This window comes from Melanotaenia boesemani, chromosome 6 (genome assembly GCF_017639745.1).
Source record: "Melanotaenia boesemani isolate fMelBoe1 chromosome 6, fMelBoe1.pri, whole genome shotgun sequence".
Lineage (NCBI taxonomy): Eukaryota > Metazoa > Chordata > Actinopteri > Atheriniformes > Melanotaeniidae > Melanotaenia > Melanotaenia boesemani.
This window is the reverse complement of record NC_055687.1, coordinates 14,777,973-14,795,648: the sequence shown is the minus strand read 5'-3', so window position 1 is coordinate 14,795,648 and position 17,676 is coordinate 14,777,973. Positions and strand designations below refer to the sequence as shown.

The following is a 17,676-nucleotide window of genomic DNA, read 5'->3' as shown; positions in this document are numbered from 1 at the left end:
ACTGTCTTTTGTTTGCAAGGTAAAAATCTTTGTTACTGTCACATGCTGTACCAGTACACTGTACTTGTGAGATATTATCACAAATGATAACAGAGTAACAGAGAGAGCAGCAAGGTTACACTTTGTCTGGTTCACATTTTAATTTGTGGTTCTTCACAGGTGTTAGTGATCATAAGTCAAAGCAGATAGGCTGTCTGTCTAGCTTTTACAGTAAATTAATGAAAGTCACTGAAAATTCTCCAGTCAAGTCTCACATGTCGGCTCCAGTGGTTTGAGAAACTGGAAATCTTCATTATTCATATATATCAATATTCAGTCATATTATCCATTACAGAAAGTAACAGCTGTTATTAAAGTACAATAAGGTGGAATTATTATTAGTATTTATTCATTTATTTTTATTTATGTGCCTTAACATTTAAAAATGTGCAGGAGGGAGTGTGTGTGAAACTATGTTTCAACTAATAACTACAATAATGTTATTAGATTTGGCCCTAGGTTTAAAGACTAATTTGAAATTCATTCTCTGGAAGGCGGTGGAACTCCATCTTATGATGTGATTCTTATCAAATCTGCCATCACGTTTATACAAAAACAACATAGTCACAAAAACTCCTTACTGACATTGTGAAAATGACATTGTGATGGATGAAGGTTCTTTGTTTTCTGTTTTCCTTTCTCAGTAGATGCTTATGTTAACACTAGATTTTCCAGATTCATTGTTACATAATGTCACAGCACATTAACCTGTTAGCAAAATATCGTATATTTTCTTTTGTGCTTATTGTCTGTCGGCATAACTGTGTTTTAACATCTCTCGTGCTTTAAGGCTGAACTTTAGCAGATTGTCTTGGTGAGGGGCCCCCTGACAACGGCTAATTCGTCATCCATCTTGCATCTTACATTTACTCTTTCCAGCCAGTAAAAGTCAGTCTGATGTTCATTCTTGTCTTATGTCTTGTCATCTCTCTTTCTTTTCCTCACTTCTTCCATTAATGTCCTCTCTCATTTCATAAATCAGCCATAGTGTGTTCAAAACAGCAAGTGTGTGTTGATATCCAGTTACTGGCATGAGACAAAGTGCAGAAAGTGAAATGCTGCTGTAAAGTGACACAGTAAGAAAAAGTTGTGAGTGCGTTTCCTGAACCTCAGGGTGTTGCTGAGTTCCTACGGCTCTGTGAATGTACATAATAAATGTCACTGTGCCATCAAAATGGGTCAGAAACACATATTTTTATGGTACGAAAAGTATATAGTGCTACTTTAAGTCATGTCAAAGGCTTCAAAAGATCTGAATCATCTGTGCTGATGGAAAAATAATTTTTTTTGATAACATTCTTTTAACTGTAAGCAATGTATATTACATTTTTCCAGTGTTCTGCTTCTATCCGATGGTAGTTGTGGCATTGGAGCACCAAAGAAGAGGTGCAAGGACTCTCTGAGAAAGTCCTTGCAGTCTTGTCACAATGACCACAACCAGTGGTGTTGTGGCGTCACACCATATAAATCTTCGCTCGTGAAGTCAAGCCAAGAAGAATTTCCTGATTTGACACAATATATAACTGTATTCCAGGATGTAGAGTGCAGACATCATGCTGATATGATGTTCAGGAACTAATTTAGCTTAAGATGAGGGCACAAAAACCAGTCTTAGCAGTATCATAATTGACCAAGCTGTTTAAATCAGTTAACTTTAGACACATATCTGTAGCCTGTTACTATTTTGCTTTAGTCAAAACAGGGAGCTGTCTGCAGTTTTGTTCATTCCTGTCATTGTCAGTGGCCATGAGGATTTGTCTTTCAGTCCACGTTAGCATAAAGGCCTTTAACATAAAATATTCTCTATTAAGAAAATTCTTACTCTTACTCTTGCTTAACCTTCACTCTTCAAATGATTTTTGAAGAAAACGCTTTAACTAATATGAAAGGGAAGTACGGGTGCTAACAAGGCTGCTACACAGTCATGCAAACATGCACACCTGTAGAGTTGTACAAACTTGCATTTACATCTAAGAAAAAGAAAATATTCTAAGTAAATTAAATAAATCCAGATCTATGAGAGCTTAGGTTTACTGTAGTAGTAAAAGAGACGGTGACAGTAAGCTATGATGTATTCAAAGAAGTATTTTTGGAAGTGATGACAAGCACGTCTCAAAGGCTACTAAGCAAAGGAATTGTAACTTTGTCATCACCCTGTCTGAGGGATGACACAAAAAAACAATATGCAAATGGAAAGTTTGATTCCATTACCACATCGACCAGACATTTAAACATTGGTGCTGCTGAATGAGATGTTACACCCCTGTTGATCCACCCCTGTTGGACATTCTGCAGAACAATTTCTCAACAGGTGACAACAGACAGACAAACACGAAGTATTTTAGAAAACTTAATCAAGTTAATAATAGTACTGCAAACATAAGATATATGAATGTGAAAATAATAAAAACAGATTTAAATCTACAAACTATTTTCTTTTGTCTCACATCTTTGACTATGTGACTGACTTTGTGACTGTGAAGAATGAAAAAGAAAACATCTCAAAGGAGGGGCAGAATACCAATGTCATCTGTAGATGGCATTTAGATTATAAACTAGAAATGCTATCATGCATGGGACAGTTTTTCATTTACTTCCTTGTTTTCTGGCATCTCTCACGTAGCTGCTTAACAACAATTTACATAAAAAAATGCAAAGGATGCTGGGGGTTTAATAATACTAGACTTTCCTGATTCTTTGGAACCTACATTACCAATTTACCTTTTTTGTTCTGTGATTGTCGACTTGTCAGCACTGCTGCATTTCACACACCTCTCATCTCAAGACCGATATGCCCCCTGTCAAAGTTTGCAAAAGATCTGACTAGGGTCCTGGCCACTTCTGCTAAAATTCTAGCCATTACTGCCCGCTACCACTAACTGTTTCATTCATTCGCTCCCTCTCCCACAAAATTTGTGTCTAAACCTGCCCGCTCCCACCGACCCATATTTAGGCCAATTAAAATAAGTTTATATGCACTGTTTTATTAGAACCGTTTTATTCGCTGGCCTACATTTAACAAAAGAAATAAAGATATATTAAACAAAGAAAATGAAAATGAATGAATGAGATGTAATAAACACCAGTGTTTGACACATTACTTATAAAGTAAATAATTATAGTTACTTCTCCCAAAAAAATGACTGAGTTAGTAATGGAGTCACAGCAATATAAAATAATGGATATAATGGAACAAATTACTAACAGAAAAATTATACACTCATCTTAGGCTCAGTGTCATGGCTCAGTCTCCTCCTGAGGAGAGCTTCATGTAGTTCTAGCTGCTTCCGGCCAACTTGAAGAAACTCGTTCTTTCTGGTCACAATTAAATTTTCTCATAAAGTTCTTGTCTTTTATCTCTGTGTGGGAAAAGTGATGTCTGTGATTCCAGTTTAAAACTCTTTCTTTGTTTTCTCCAGACTTACCATTGCTGTGCACATTTCTGACAGAAGGGACAGATTGCTTGACAGCAGTTTTAGCCCCCTTCCCTCTGAGTGTGTTTGGTTCTGGCCAAAACAGCCAAAAGTGAGAGCAGACCACAAACCAGCCACCCAATGGGCCATAGGCTCTAGGCAGCTCCCTAAACATAAGATCTAAAAATACCCTAAAAGAACCAAAACCAAAATCTGTACTTCTGATGACTCCCATCATCTTATATATAACCAGAAAACAAAAGCTACAATACCATTGTCAGGATGGTGAACTATTGCATCACGATATGGTGAAAACTTTGGTAAAAACTATGGTAAAACAATCAAAGCATTACAGAAGGGTACAGAAGAAGCATTACAAAGTTAATATAAAAAATATAAATAAACACATCATATTAAGACAATTAAAATGGGGTGCACATATCATAATAAAACCATAACAGATTCACATAAACAAATTAAAACAATTAAAAGCAAACAACAGTCTAGATAGGTTAAAATACAGGCTGTGCACATTTCATGCATAGGCACATGAGAATAGATGGTTTTAAGTTACGATTTAAAAATGAACAGTGAAAAGGCTCATCTGACATGAAGTGGCAATGAGTCCCACTACTGAGGAGCTGCCACAACAAAAGCTCTGTCCTCTCTGAGCTTACATGACTAGACCCCAGAATTTATGACGGTGTTTCCTTGGTCCTTTTAACTTGCTTTTACCCTCTGTGTTGTGTGTGTGTTTGATGGGAAGGGGTGGGGGTGGGCTTGCTGCTCTTGGGTTGGGGTTCTGGGGGATTTTACTCTCTGTAAAGCACCTTGAGTTGCTATTTTTCTGTATGAAAGGTGCTATATAAATAAAGTTTGATTTGATTTGATTTGATTTGGCAGTTTGTTCCACTTGTTTTCAGCATAACCGCTAAATGCTGCTTCTCCATGTTTAGTCTGGACTCTGCTCTGAACTACTTGACCTGAGTCCTTGGGTCTAAGAGCCATGTTAGGTTTAAACTCTCCAAACATATCACAGATGTATTATAGGGCCTAAATCATTCTGGGATTTGTAAATTATCAGCAGGGTTTTAAAATATACTCTGTGACTGACTGAATGCTAGTGTAAAGATTTTAAAACTGGTGTGATGTGTTCAGATATCTTAGTCCTGATTAAAACTCTATTACCAGCGTTCTGGATGAGCTGCAGCGGTTTAATGCTGTTATTAGGAAGTCCTGTTAAAAGACCTTTAATAACATCCATACCATTCAAGATTTTCAAATTGAAATTATCAAGGAGCCTGTCAAACGATATTGCACTCGCTGGTAACATAGCTGAACACTTGTTCTCTGATTTTTGTATGTCTTCTTATATGAGATGCGGGTTGTTTGAATATTCTGAAGGTAGTAAATCAAACAAAATACAAAAATGGTCAAGTCAGTAACCACAACAAAAGAAATATCAACACCTTTAGAAAAAAACAAGGTCCAGATGTGTTTTGGCTCTTTTACTTGTTGCCACAAACCAAACATGTTTAATATAAATAAACAAAATAAAGAAAATAAATAAAGAAAATTCTTCGGCATTATCATCCCTCATATTATTTATGTGAAGGTTAAATTCCCCTATTAAGAAGAAATAGTTAATCAGCTTTATTTGCCAAGTACATGAACACATACAAGGAATATTTTGCTGGCAGTTGTTTCTCCAGTAAAAACTAATGAAGTATGTAAAAAGTAATAAAACAGACTCTTTATAAGGGGGTGTGTACTATATACAGAGCTACTTACCTATATGCAAATGTGATAGTTATAATGTGCATTTGTGGATTGTGCAATTACTTAGTTGTTTTTATTATTTGACTTGTGTCACTACATTATTAACTCATGACTCATCATTGTCATTAGAACAGTTTGTTAAAAAGCATTTTGTCTTCTCATTATTGTCCATAGAAAATGAAAATAATGTAAATAAAAATATTCTCTCACTTTTTTCTCAGTGTGAACTTTAAAAGTTAAACAATTCCGTGAAGTGACTCATTTGGGGGAAAGAAGTTGTTCTGGTTCTTGCTAGTCCTGGTCTGCAAGATTCTTAGGTGTCTTCCAGACAAGAGCAATTCAAAGAAACTGTGTTATGTTTTCTGGTTTGCTTCCTGGAGAGATCGATGAACTTCTCATGTCTTGCCAAGAATGAAAGATATTAAGCAAATAGTCAAAACAACATCCTGCAGGGAGAACAATAAGAATTCACATTAACATGAAAATTTCTACCAAAATAAAAACAAACAAAGCTGCTCTTCATAGTCTGTAGATTGTATTAGTAAAACTTTATTGCTATTGAGTTGAAACATTGAGTTGGTCTCTGTAGCTGTTTATTGCTGTTATTGTCAGTAGGCGTGAGGATTTATTTTTCACTAAGCATTAGCATAAAGGCCTCTCATATAAAAACTTAAATGTTGAGAAGCTTGTCTTACTGACAAAAATTCATGCAACACTACATGAACTTCAGTTTGTTGTTAACCTTGTGCCTAAGGATATTTGATCCATTAAAGCTGCAGTACAGCAGAATAAACATATGCTGACTTTAATTGTTACATACATTTACAATAAATTAAAGCTTAGATTATTATAGGGAGTAAAAATTTACTGACTCACACTCTATGGTGGAAGAACTGATTACAGTATGTTATAATGTCTTTACAAATATCTTTGGAAGTAATGCCAGGCATGTCACGCAGGTTATTGTGCAACGGCACTCTCAGTCTGTCACCACCATGTCTGGAGTATGACAGAAATGTCAAACAGGTTAATCATGTGCAAATGGAACATCTAGTACAATCCCACATATTTAGAGTAAAACAAACAAACAACAACAACAAACAAAAAACTTCAGTTGATTTACATATTGAACCTTCTTTTTTATCTTCTTTTTTTTCTTTGGACAAAGATACAACAGATAGAAAGCAATTTGATTCAAGAGAGAGAGAGAGAGAGAGAGAGAGAGAGAGAGAGAGAGAGAGAGAGAGAGAGAGAGAGAGAGAGAGAGAGAAAAGAACTAGCTGCTACACTTATAAAGAAGTAGAAAACAACTGACAGTGTCTGCAAAAAGAACAAAGCTGACAACCATTACGAGCACCAATAAAAGACAGACAAGCCAAAACAAACATGAATCATCAAATATTAGAAGCACAAAAAAACATAACTGTAGATATTGGCGATTAAACCAACAGGACAACACAGTGACTGTATCACCATGCAGGTTAGTAAATGCGAGTGCAAAATATTTATGAATAGTGTTCAGGGTGATTGTGCAAGTGTGACGCGGATCAGAGGAAGAACAGCCTCAAGATGTGGGAGACCAGCAGCTGCTCCAAACCCTCCTGGATGGCCACCTATGAGACAGATATGAGATCTGATATGAGACAGGTAAAGGTTTATTAATAATTCTGCACAGGACTATATCACCTGTACCAACAGTAACAAATGAAGTGCATCATTGGGCATTATGCTTTTTATATGTCAACTGTATTGTAAATTGTATGCAGTGGCCTTAAAATCCCTTTGTTGAAAGAACGGGTGTTCCATTCCTCCAGGAGAGATCCACAGAGTGTGGATGCTGACATACATTGAAGTTGGTTTGGTAACCTGTTGTGCAGTACCTTAGTTTTTTATAATTCGGTTTAATTTGGCACAAGGAGTAAATTCATGCAAAACCACATAAAGAACATTGTTTTCACCACTAGGGGGCGATATAGCCTCTTTTATTATTAGCACAAGAAACAACCAGCACAGTGAGGCTGGGAATCTATTCTGACCTGTTGCTCAATATTCTGTTAAAATACTTTAAATGATATGATTTGAATGAGTTTTCTTTTAATTACCATGTTGTTTGAAATGTGACAAGAAAAAATCATATAAGTGCTGTCATTAACAATGTTTTAACAACATTATTGGGTCATTAATTCCTTAACGCATGCACTAACCTTTAAGGCTACAAGTTGTAACGGTTTTAACTAGTTCTAGCATCCATAACAAAATAGTCTCATTTAGAAGTACCCAAAATGTAAGTACTTGCATTTTTTTCCAAAACATCTCAAATCTTGATTATTCAAAATGTGCTTTTGGATTCTAATCAGGACTGATTTAAAACATGGGCTCAAATTGTTGGCATGTGATTGAGCATCTGCAGGTTCCCTGATCAGGAAGACGTAGCTCTTGTCCAATACATCAATAAATACACAGTAGCTGCCTTCCACCACTGCAGTTCCTACAGTAAATGGAGCATTGCAACGACCAGAATGTCAGATGCAAAAAAAAACATTTACTAGTTATTCTCTTTGTAAACAGATTTAATAGAAAATGCGATGTGTGGCTTGTCTTTATGTCCAAGATAAGACCATAGTGTCCTATACCGTGTTCTTCCAACTCATGCCTCTGGATGCTACTGCAGCTTCCTTGCAAGTCTAAAAACATTCATGTTAGGCTGACTGGTGTTAATTCCTACATTGTTGTTAAGTCATTAAAATTCTGAGGAAGCCAATTTAAATACATTTTTTCTAAAGGCAATTTCTAACAAATTTTAAATCCCAGCTTCATAAATGTCTCATATCTATTAGTTTGTATTTTATTGATATCTTGTCCTCTTTATAAACATCATGCACTGAAACTAATAGAGGACAACAAAGTGAAACAAAAAAAGCAGCCATTTGGAACCGTCTTTCAGCTGCTCTCTTCTTATTATCATTAGTTCCAATCTGCATTTCAAAACAGCAACAGTAGTCTAGTTACGACTTCTTATCTACATCAAAACAAGACCAAATTCCTGGCAATATGTAAAAGACGTGCCATTTTCAAAGAAGCTTATTCATGTCAGACTCCATCCTCATCTCTTCATTGGTATAGTCGTAAAGTTTAGACGGCTCAGACATCAGTCTCTGGTAAAAGTGGCCACCGGGATCAAGGACTTCACAGCATGTTGGCCAATTTAACTGATAAGGCAGCATGAATAGTTTCTGGGTGTTCGTACAAGTGCTAATCAACTCAAATCAGCAGGTTGGAACATTAAATTGCAAGATCATATTTGCATTTGCGCAACCTCACAAAGCATTTGACGTGTTTTTGTTTCTCCTGTAAGTTAGCACTTTGACATATTTGAAGAAAGGCAGAATTTTATATAGTAGCATATTTAAAAGGCTTTCAGTTTTTTTTCTGTAAATGGACACATTTGACTGCATGACTGCTATATCCATTAAAACATCAGAAAGGCTGTTTGTCAAAAATCTAGAAATGGTCACAAATGAGCTTCTCACCTCACATTACCTATATTACCCAAAAAACAAATTTTGGATAATATGCAAAGACTGGTTTTAACTTTTTTGTTGTTTGTTTTGTTGTTGGCAATGCAGTTTTGAGGTGAGCATATGTTCAGTGTGCATGCATACGTACATGCCTGCACTATTGTTACTGGACTATAACCCTCCACGCTGGATGTTGGCATCGTCACCAAGGGGCGAGATAAAAAGGATATGACTATCTATCAGATTTACAACTATTTTTTTCAAAGTTCAAAGCGGCACAAAGAGAAGGATTTTATATGAAAAAAAAAAAAGACAAACAATTATTTATTCATTTTTAACCTTTATTTTACCAAATAAATCTTATTTACAATGTTGGCCTGGCAAGTGCCTGAAAGTACTTTTAGATTATATTATATTGCAACCAGATTTTTATATAGAATCCAGAGGACTTCACTGATATAATCCTTCCCAGAATCAAGTTGTTCCCTCTTGTTTTCTTTTTTTTTTTTTTTTTTTTTTTCAGTTGTCATATTAACATATTTAAAGTGCAGTTTCATGGCAAGCTTTGACAAGTACAAGAATAAGAAGAATTATCCGTCTCTGGTGAAATTATGAGACAAACCGTGACAGGAGCTACAACATGTTAACACACGTGAGATAAAAGAAAATACCAGCTGCCTCGTGTGGAAACAAAAAACAACATGTCCCATTAGTAATCCTGACAGGCACTAGGTGTTTTCAGGATGGTAAATACAGTTTGCTCAAAATAGCTGTTGTAAGAGAAAGTTCATCAAAAGTTTTTTTTCTATGTATGTGATGAGAGAGCACATAGATTTGCACATTATATCAAAGAGTGAAAAAACTAACAACTTTTAGATTTTTATAATTTATGTTTATTTCAGATAACTTCCGATAACAAAAAGTTCACATTTACTAACTTCACACAGTAAAAACAGTATGTACATGTTTGACAAGTGCATGGTTTTTCTTTGCTTTTTTCTTCTTAGTAATAAATATTATGTTATGCATATTAAAATAGTTTGATTTGATTTACAGTACAAGTCAGATATCTGATATGTATCATGTTACAAACAGAGGTAGACCAACAAGGCCATATTCTTGTTAAATTATGTCTCAGGAAGTGAAATTTAATTTAGTTGGCTTCAACAAATGACTGGTAGAGGGAACTGAGCTGAGCATGGAGGTCCTGGGCGTAGGGGTCCAGCTTTTCTCTCAAGTCTTCGGCGTAGGGGGCTACCATCTGTTTGACAAGATTGGCTCTCTGGCTTAGCTCCACTTGTACTTTCTCGGTCATGGGGGCCACGCTTTTTTGGAATTCCTGCAGATGCTGGTCCACCTTCTGCTTCAGGTCATCAGTGTAAGGCCCCAGTTGAGCCTGCAGGTCTTTCACGCTCTGCTCCAGACTAATCTTCAGCTCTTCGCTCTTCTGCATCAGGGTGGTCCTCAGAGCATCAGAGTCCAGGGAGTCAGCATAGGGGGCCAGCTCCTGCTTGAGCTGCTCCACTCTCTGTTGGATTTGTGCCTTCATGTTCTCAGTGTAGGGCTCCAGCTTGTCCCTGACAGAGCTCAGCTCCTGGGTGAGCACGTTTTTCAACACATCCGCCTCTGTGGTGATCTTGTTTATCAGGTCATGGGCTGCAGGGGGAAGCTGCTCCTGCAGGGTGACTACATACTTGCTAGCTATGTCAGCGCTTTCTGTCAGACGGACACTAGAAGGCAAACAAAGTGGTTGTCAGAACATCTGAGGTTTGCACAAAACCACACCAATCATGTGTCCTCCATATGCCTGGTCATTATGTTACATTGTGTCATTCAACTTACTTGATTTCCTGTCCAATTGGGGATTTCCTGATCATCTGGAGGGTGTCATCAGCTGTCTGTGTGGCCTTGGCAATGTAGTCCCAGAACGCATCAGTCAGCACTTCCAGCTGTGGCTTGGGTGCATCAGCATAAAAGAGGTTGGCATTGCAGCCTGCTGGATGAAGATAACAGTGGTGTGAGAGTGATATTGACTTTCAGTTTGTCTCTAAAATATCCATCAGTTTCTACTTTAGATTAGAAACTTTGTAGCTTACCAGAGAGCACTGCAACAGTGAGAACCATAAACACCTTCATGACTATAGCCTGCTGAAAGATAGAAAAAGTCTCATTATTTTTTAAATTGTTATATAAAAGAAAAAGTCAAAATATTTATAATAGCCTTATAAAATTTTGTATGAGCTACAATGCTATTCTCACCTGCTTTGGGCTTGTGTATCTCTCAGGGTTTATCGTGTTTGTGAGTGTATCGGACTGGTGCTTCCGTGTATTTATACTGAAGTCAGATGACAGTTGTAGTCAAGAGCACAAAGTCCAGGAGTTCTTGCCATGTCACAAAGGCCATTTTCATGTGTCTGCTGTTTCTCTGGGATATTATCACAGAGCAGTTGCATATCAGAAACATCCTGGCAATTAATATTTTATCCTTCAATAGATTTGATTGGTTCTCCTCTGACTCCCAGCTACTTTAATAGGGTACGGTAATTAAGTGTTGATGTGGTCTAACACTGCCAGTCTCAAGATAATTTCAGATAACGGCAATATGCTCAAAACTGTGGACTTTGTCTTAAGGTCAAGCAACAAGAATAAAGTAGCATGATACTAGATACACATGAGAATTCCTTTTATGTTTAGCTTTAAAAGACCTTACTTTTTAGTAATTTGTAATCAGTATAATTGATATACATGACTGATATTAGTCCCCATTACTTATCTTGTAACAGTTTTATAGTCTTTCTGCCCCAAGTGGAAGTGTTTTTGCTTGTCATATTGCTGTATGTGATCCTAACATTAGGTTGTGCTAAACCTTACATGTACAAACATCTTGAAGAACTTTCAGTACATAATGTTCAACATTTTTTATTAAAACTGGTGTAATATCTCACACACTGATGAAGAGCTTTACTTGTCTGAGGGCAAGCATGGTCAAACTCAAAGACAAAGAAATCCAAAGAAAATGCAACTCTCTAAAACTGCTTCATGAGAAGTGAACTATGGCGTGTCTGGTGTGAAACAGCAGCTACTTTGTCCCTCTGAGGCTGACGGTGCCTGAAACTACTAACCTTTGGCCAGACAGACACATGGAATTGCTGAACATTGGCATGACAAGAAAGAAACAAGAATTGTTGCTGTGACGTGAGCAGCCTAAATGTCAAGCTAAAAGAGACCATGAAATATGTAATGTGAAATCAAACCTGAATATCAAAGAAATTAAAGGGGCATATTCTGCCTGTTGTAGCAGATGTCTCCATGGCTGAGAGGTGAGTTATTACAGACAGTCAAAAATGGTCATTTTGGGATAACTCTATAGGTTTTATCCAACACTAGTGATGACACACATATTTAGGTACTTATGTAAGACCGTAGAATAATGCTGTCGCAGTTGTGATTTTATATCAAATATGCAATTCCTAGACAAATTAAGCTGCAAAAACAGTATTTTATTTCATATTCATGTACAACCAGAGGTTTGTGTATGAATTTTGCATTTTATCTGACAAACGATCTCGGCTGGGGATTGCAGGGTGAGGCAAGGTGACAGCAAGACACTACTTCTTGGACTTTGGGATCATTACTGTCTGGCTAGCTATATAAGCTTCAAAGCCGCACTAGTTGAACACAAGCACAACCAAGTGGACTTACAGATACACTTGCTAACTCAGGTAAGAAGAATAAAGGGGAAGAACCATCTCCCTCTCTATGGCTTGGTGAAAATTCTACAATGACTAACTGATGTTTTTCTTGTCAAAGGGTCTAGGAGCCATGAAGGTCCTTGCTGTGCTCGTGCTTGCCGTTTTCACTGGTGAGTATGCTGGAAAAACAGCATTATTCTTTTGCAACTGCAAGCATCAGTGACTGAATATGCACTTTATAAAATGTCCAATCAAACAACTTTTCTGAAATCCTCTAAAGCTGTGCTTATGTCCCCCTAAAAGGCTGCAATGCCAACCTTTTCTATGCCGATGCACCCAAGCCACAGATGGAAGTGGTGACAGAGGCTTTTTGGGACTATGTTGGCAAAGCTACCCAGACAGCTGATGACACCCTCCAGATGATCAGGAAGTCTCAGTTTGGACGGGACGTCAGGTAGGTAATGCAAGGCCATGGGGGAAATGCTAAAGAAAAAATTAATAAAAATCTTGATAGTATTTGCTAATATGGCATGGAATCTCACTGTCCTCCTTTAATTCCTGTTACCTTTTTCATTTAGTGTCCGTATAACAGAAAGTACTGAATTGGCCAGCAAGTACGCCGTCACCCTGCAGGAGCAGCTTCCCCCTGCAGCCCAGGAAATGATCACCAAAGTCACCACAGAGGCCGAGGTGTTGAGAGAACGTGTGACCCAGGAGCTGAACACAGCCAGGGAGAAGCTGGAGCCCTACACTGAAAGCTTGAAGACTCAGATCCAGCAGAGGGTGGAGCAGCTTAAACAGGAGCTGGCCCCCTATGCCGACTCCCTTGACTCCGAGTCCCTGAGGACCACCCTTATACAGAAGAGTGAGGAGCTGAAGGCCAGCCTGGAGCAGAGTGTGAAGAATCTGGAAGTTCAGCTGGGGCCCTACACTGATAACCTGAAGCAGAAGGTGGACCAGCATTTGGAGGAATTCAAGGAGAAAATGGCCCCCATCACAGAAAGAGTTCAGACCGAGCTCACACAAAGAGCTCAGCAGGTGAAAGAATTGGCCACCCCCTACGTTGATGAGCTGAGGGAGAAGCTGGACCCCTATGCCCAGGACCTCCAGGCCCGCCTCACCTCTCTCTATGAGTCCTTTGTTAAAACCAACTAAGTAAACCTCCAGTTAATACTGAACAAAAAGGACTTGGATTTAATGAAACAGAATTGTCAGATCTCTGATCTTAAGAACATGCCCACGCTGATACAGCAACACTAATTTACAAGTTTTGAAAGTTGAAGATGTTTTCAGATATATTTTCATTGTCAAAAGAAAGTTGATACATAACAAATATGTGCTGGTCTGTGACCACACGCTATGTTCTCTTCCTGTTTTATGGAAAATAAAGTTAAAGCAAAACCATTTGGGAGTCTAATGTTTTTTTTTTTTTTGTCTTGTTTTGTTTTTAAACCCTGCCCTTTATTTTAAACAAAGAAAAAATGAATGAATGAATGAATGAATGAATGAAAAGGAAAAATGGCTATTTACAAACATCTCTAAAGAGAAGATGTAAGTTACAGTAACAGAAGACATGGTGAATGAAGACCAGAAGAACCTCATAGCATCTGTGATGTATGGTGGTTCTTTCCGTTGCTTCAGTGACTTAATAGTTGGGTGGTTGATCGGTTTAATAGAAATAATAATAATACAATTTCCATCATACCAATAATGTTTTAAGACACTGGGGTCATTTTTCTTTAAAACTGAAGCTGAAGTGGAATATTTAAGATTACCAAGGTCTTCTGTACTTTTACAAATTCACAATAAAAGATTATAAAAAGAAGAAATTAAAGGTTAATAAATGGCCATGCCACAACCCAGATTCTACTTTTATTGTAAGGTAGAGGGTGGGTATTGTAGCAGAGCATGTTCAGGTTTGCCTCTGCAAGTCTGGAAATTCACAAGCATATCCTGCTTTCACATGTTTGTTTTATTTGTTTTCCCATTTAACCTCCATCCCTGCTGCTAATTCACACACATATTGCCGGTTATTGGATGGCAAAGTAAAAGGCCAGATTCTAACTGGGACGTTTAAGATGAATTTGAAAGACCCAGAAGAGAGGGGCAAAGCCAACTACAGAGGCATAAATTGAATTAACTTTGTCAACAGATAAATGTTCCATCTCTTTACATTTTGCTCACTAAAATTGATTTTTGATGTTGTTTAGGTGTTCCATCTGTCTGTAAGGATTGCTTTGGAGTGGTTTAAACACTTGCTTTTCTTAATATGTAAAAAAAAGTCAGCCATTTCTATACATCTTTTCATGACTGTAAATCTGTAAATCTGTAAAAAGAAACTAGACACATTGTTTCAAATACTGTCTTTCACCATCTTAATAATCACAAAGAATCATATCAAGTCAAAATAAAATCTACTTTGTTCATTTTTGTCCCTGAATTAATAAAAATGTCCCATTCATTAAAATTAAATGAAAACTGTTTTGTTTTTGTTTTTTTTTTTTGTCTTTTTTGTAACACAAATCCTGGAAATGTATCATTTCTATATGACATAGATGTGTTTTTGTTATGTGAGCTCATTTGAACACAAAACACAGAAATCATATCAACAAAAAATAAGGTTTGTTGTTCAGTGTACGCTTGGCAAAACCCCCTTTACTTCTGACACACCCCTAGAAGATTCAGTTGTGATTACCGGGACAGGGCATGTTTGAATTTGTCTCTACAGGTCTGCAAATTCAAAAACATTGACTGCTTGTACTTTCTTTACTTTTTTTTTCCTCCTGTTTTCCCGTTGGTGCCTCTATCCCTGCAGCCAGATTGCTCCCACGCTGCCTTGCCCAGTGGCAAATAACATTCTTCTGTTCTGCCCCCAGCTGTCCCCGGTCTGCATACCATTAATCCTGCACACAGACACGCACAGAAAGCTATGGTTTCTTATTAACCCTTTATTGAGCAAATGACCATATTGGTACACTTCATTAGACATACAAAATGCATCTGCATGATAGTCCATGAAATCATAGAACCACAGTGAGTTTGCAACATTAATCATCAAAGATCAGGCTACATCCCAGCTACTCCCTGAGGACAGTCTTCTCCACAAAAATGTGAACACTGATAGTACTGCCCACTTACTACTGTACAACTTTCTTTAGATAAAAGTATTCAAGTTTTCACATCTTGTAATAGCCTACAATTTAGTAATAACACCTTTTTCTATGGTTGAAATTTTAAATTTCCATGTATTTTAATGAGTGTCCGATAAAGGTTTGAGGCTGATGAGGGTGGATACATTCTGTACTTGTAAACCTAAATAATGTATATCTAAACTGTGGGTCCTTTAAATTAGTAATGCTGGAAATTCTTATCAAGGAATCTACAAAATTGTATTCATATTTTCATTTGTTGTAAAACAGTGTTTGTATAAGAGAACATCAAATTTAAATTAAATGCTTCCATGTTACCTTTGTCGATAGTGAAGGTTCAAACGCTGCAGGCCTTAACTAGACTCACTGCAGTGACAAATTCATATAGCACATTGGTGATTCTGCATCAGTCAGCAGATACCACTCTGACTCATAACCAGATGATCTTCTTGGCAAGAGAAATTAAAAGAAGCAAAGAAAAACAGGAAAAGGGAGCTATGATATCCCATGCAGTCCACCAGGTTGTGAAACACATAAAGTAAATGTGTTTGTTATGAAGCTTTGACAGCTTTTAACCCACAGTCTATTAATGCAGTAAGGTCACTGACTCATCTAAACAGCTGACTGCCTGTTAATGAAGTGAAATCATCTAAACCAAAAGCCAAATTGGGGTTACTTTTGTTCAAACAAACAAAAGTAACCCCCCCCCCCCCCCAACACTCTCCTTCTGTTGTTGTGCAGCAAAGAAGAAGCAAATATAGTTTGGCTGACTATCAGATTTTTCACTGTATTACCTCGTAGTTATTCTACATGTTCTTCATTTCAAGGAACAACATTGAAGCTTGATATGTCCTGTGACCTTTTTGATACTTGTGTGTCATGAGCTAAAGATGGCCTGTTCTTTTTGCATATGGTTGACATTAGAACAAAAATGTGATCATTGCATGACAATATGTAGGCACAATGGTAGGATTAAACTGCCAATCTACTGCAATAGTTATCAAGCTAAACATTTATCTAACTGTGTGGCATGCCTCACCAATCACTCGATACAAACATTAATCTATTTAAACTTTGTTCCTAAGTTAAGAAAAGTTTCTGTAAAGGTGACCGTACAGAGAAACTTTTAGGGCTGACAACAAAGAGGCCAAGTCCCAAAGGGCGAAGGTAATTAAACATGTGATCACACAGTGATAGAATCAGACCTGCATGTTGCAAATAATAATTTGATTCAATCAAGAGTAACTTTAAAAGGAACCACAAACTCCAGTTACTATGCAACACAACTGCCAAACTCAGTGCTCTCATACTGAATTCATCATATGATGTGTAGGTTTCCCTTAAATCTTGCTACTTAACATTTTGAAACATAACAGGTAAAATGTCACGATGTAAACATTTCACCAAAAGGCTTCTATTCTATATTTGTGATTAACACCATATTTTGGTGGTTGATGGTCTGTGTTGTTTAAAGATTCTGCTTGTGTTTTGCTACCAAAGAAACACAAATCTTTTCAGGCCACAGCGGTAAAATAGGTGATTAAAGACCAGGTATTTGTATTTGTCTAACTGAGGTCCAGCATGGCTCGTGACAATTAAAGTTGGTCTCTAAAAAAATATTTGCTAGTTTGGATAAATTCTTTCTTTCAGCATTAAGCCGTTCTTTTGTTCACACTTCAAAATCCAGGAAATTATATTTGTCTGTGAAAATCTTGAGGATAAAGTATTTCTCTTTCTTTTTATTTGGTTTAGTGGCTCCTGTATAATTTATTTCTTTTGTACTGTCTTTACATCGTTTTGGGCAATTTATCAGCGATAATTCCTCTTTTGTACAGTTGGTTTATCACAGCCACCAATCTGTGCAAGCAAGAACATGCACATGTTGTTGTGCAAACATATCATTTGCTCCTCTTACTGGATATTCTCAGTTTTGTACAACTGCACAGCAAAGCAATTCCAGTAAAACTTAAAGCAACGCACATCTTCAGGACATTACTATACTGCCTGATGAATGAATGAATGAATGAAAAATACTTTATTAATCCCAAAGGGAAATTCAATATTGTAGTAGTAGTATTTTTTTTTT

The 17,676-nt window shown here is 37.1% G+C and overlaps 2 protein-coding genes across 5 annotated transcripts; one reads left to right on the top strand and one right to left on the bottom strand.

The window, feature by feature from the left end:
- The first annotated feature begins 6,555 nt into the window (after positions 1-6,555).
- LOC121642071 (apolipoprotein A-IV-like) lies at positions 6,556-13,845 on the top strand. Its single transcript, XM_041988549.1, has 5 exons — positions 6,556-6,878; positions 12,333-12,471; positions 12,560-12,611; positions 12,745-12,895; positions 13,020-13,845. The coding sequence occupies exons 3-5, from the start codon at positions 12,572-12,574 to the stop codon at positions 13,594-13,596; spliced, it is 768 nt and encodes a 255-aa protein (XP_041844483.1). The 5' UTR covers positions 6,556-6,878; positions 12,333-12,471; positions 12,560-12,571; the 3' UTR covers positions 13,597-13,845.
- Positions 9,620-11,066, bottom strand: LOC121642070 (apolipoprotein A-IV-like). 4 transcript variants are annotated; one of them, XM_041988545.1, is made up of 4 exons: positions 11,009-11,066; positions 10,846-10,897; positions 10,592-10,745; positions 9,620-10,479 (listed from the first exon to the last, which is right to left on the bottom strand). In XM_041988545.1, the coding sequence occupies exons 2-4, from the start codon at positions 10,883-10,885 to the stop codon at positions 9,903-9,905; spliced, it is 771 nt and encodes a 256-aa protein (XP_041844479.1). In that variant the 5' UTR covers positions 10,886-10,897; positions 11,009-11,066; the 3' UTR covers positions 9,620-9,902. The 4 variants fall into 4 exon arrangements, with proteins under 4 accessions (XP_041844479.1, XP_041844481.1, XP_041844480.1 ...); XM_041988547.1 differs by having other exon boundaries at positions 10,592-10,742; positions 11,009-11,055; XM_041988546.1 differs by having other exon boundaries at positions 10,846-10,894; positions 11,009-11,049.
- Positions 13,846-17,676: the final 3,831 nt, after the last annotated feature.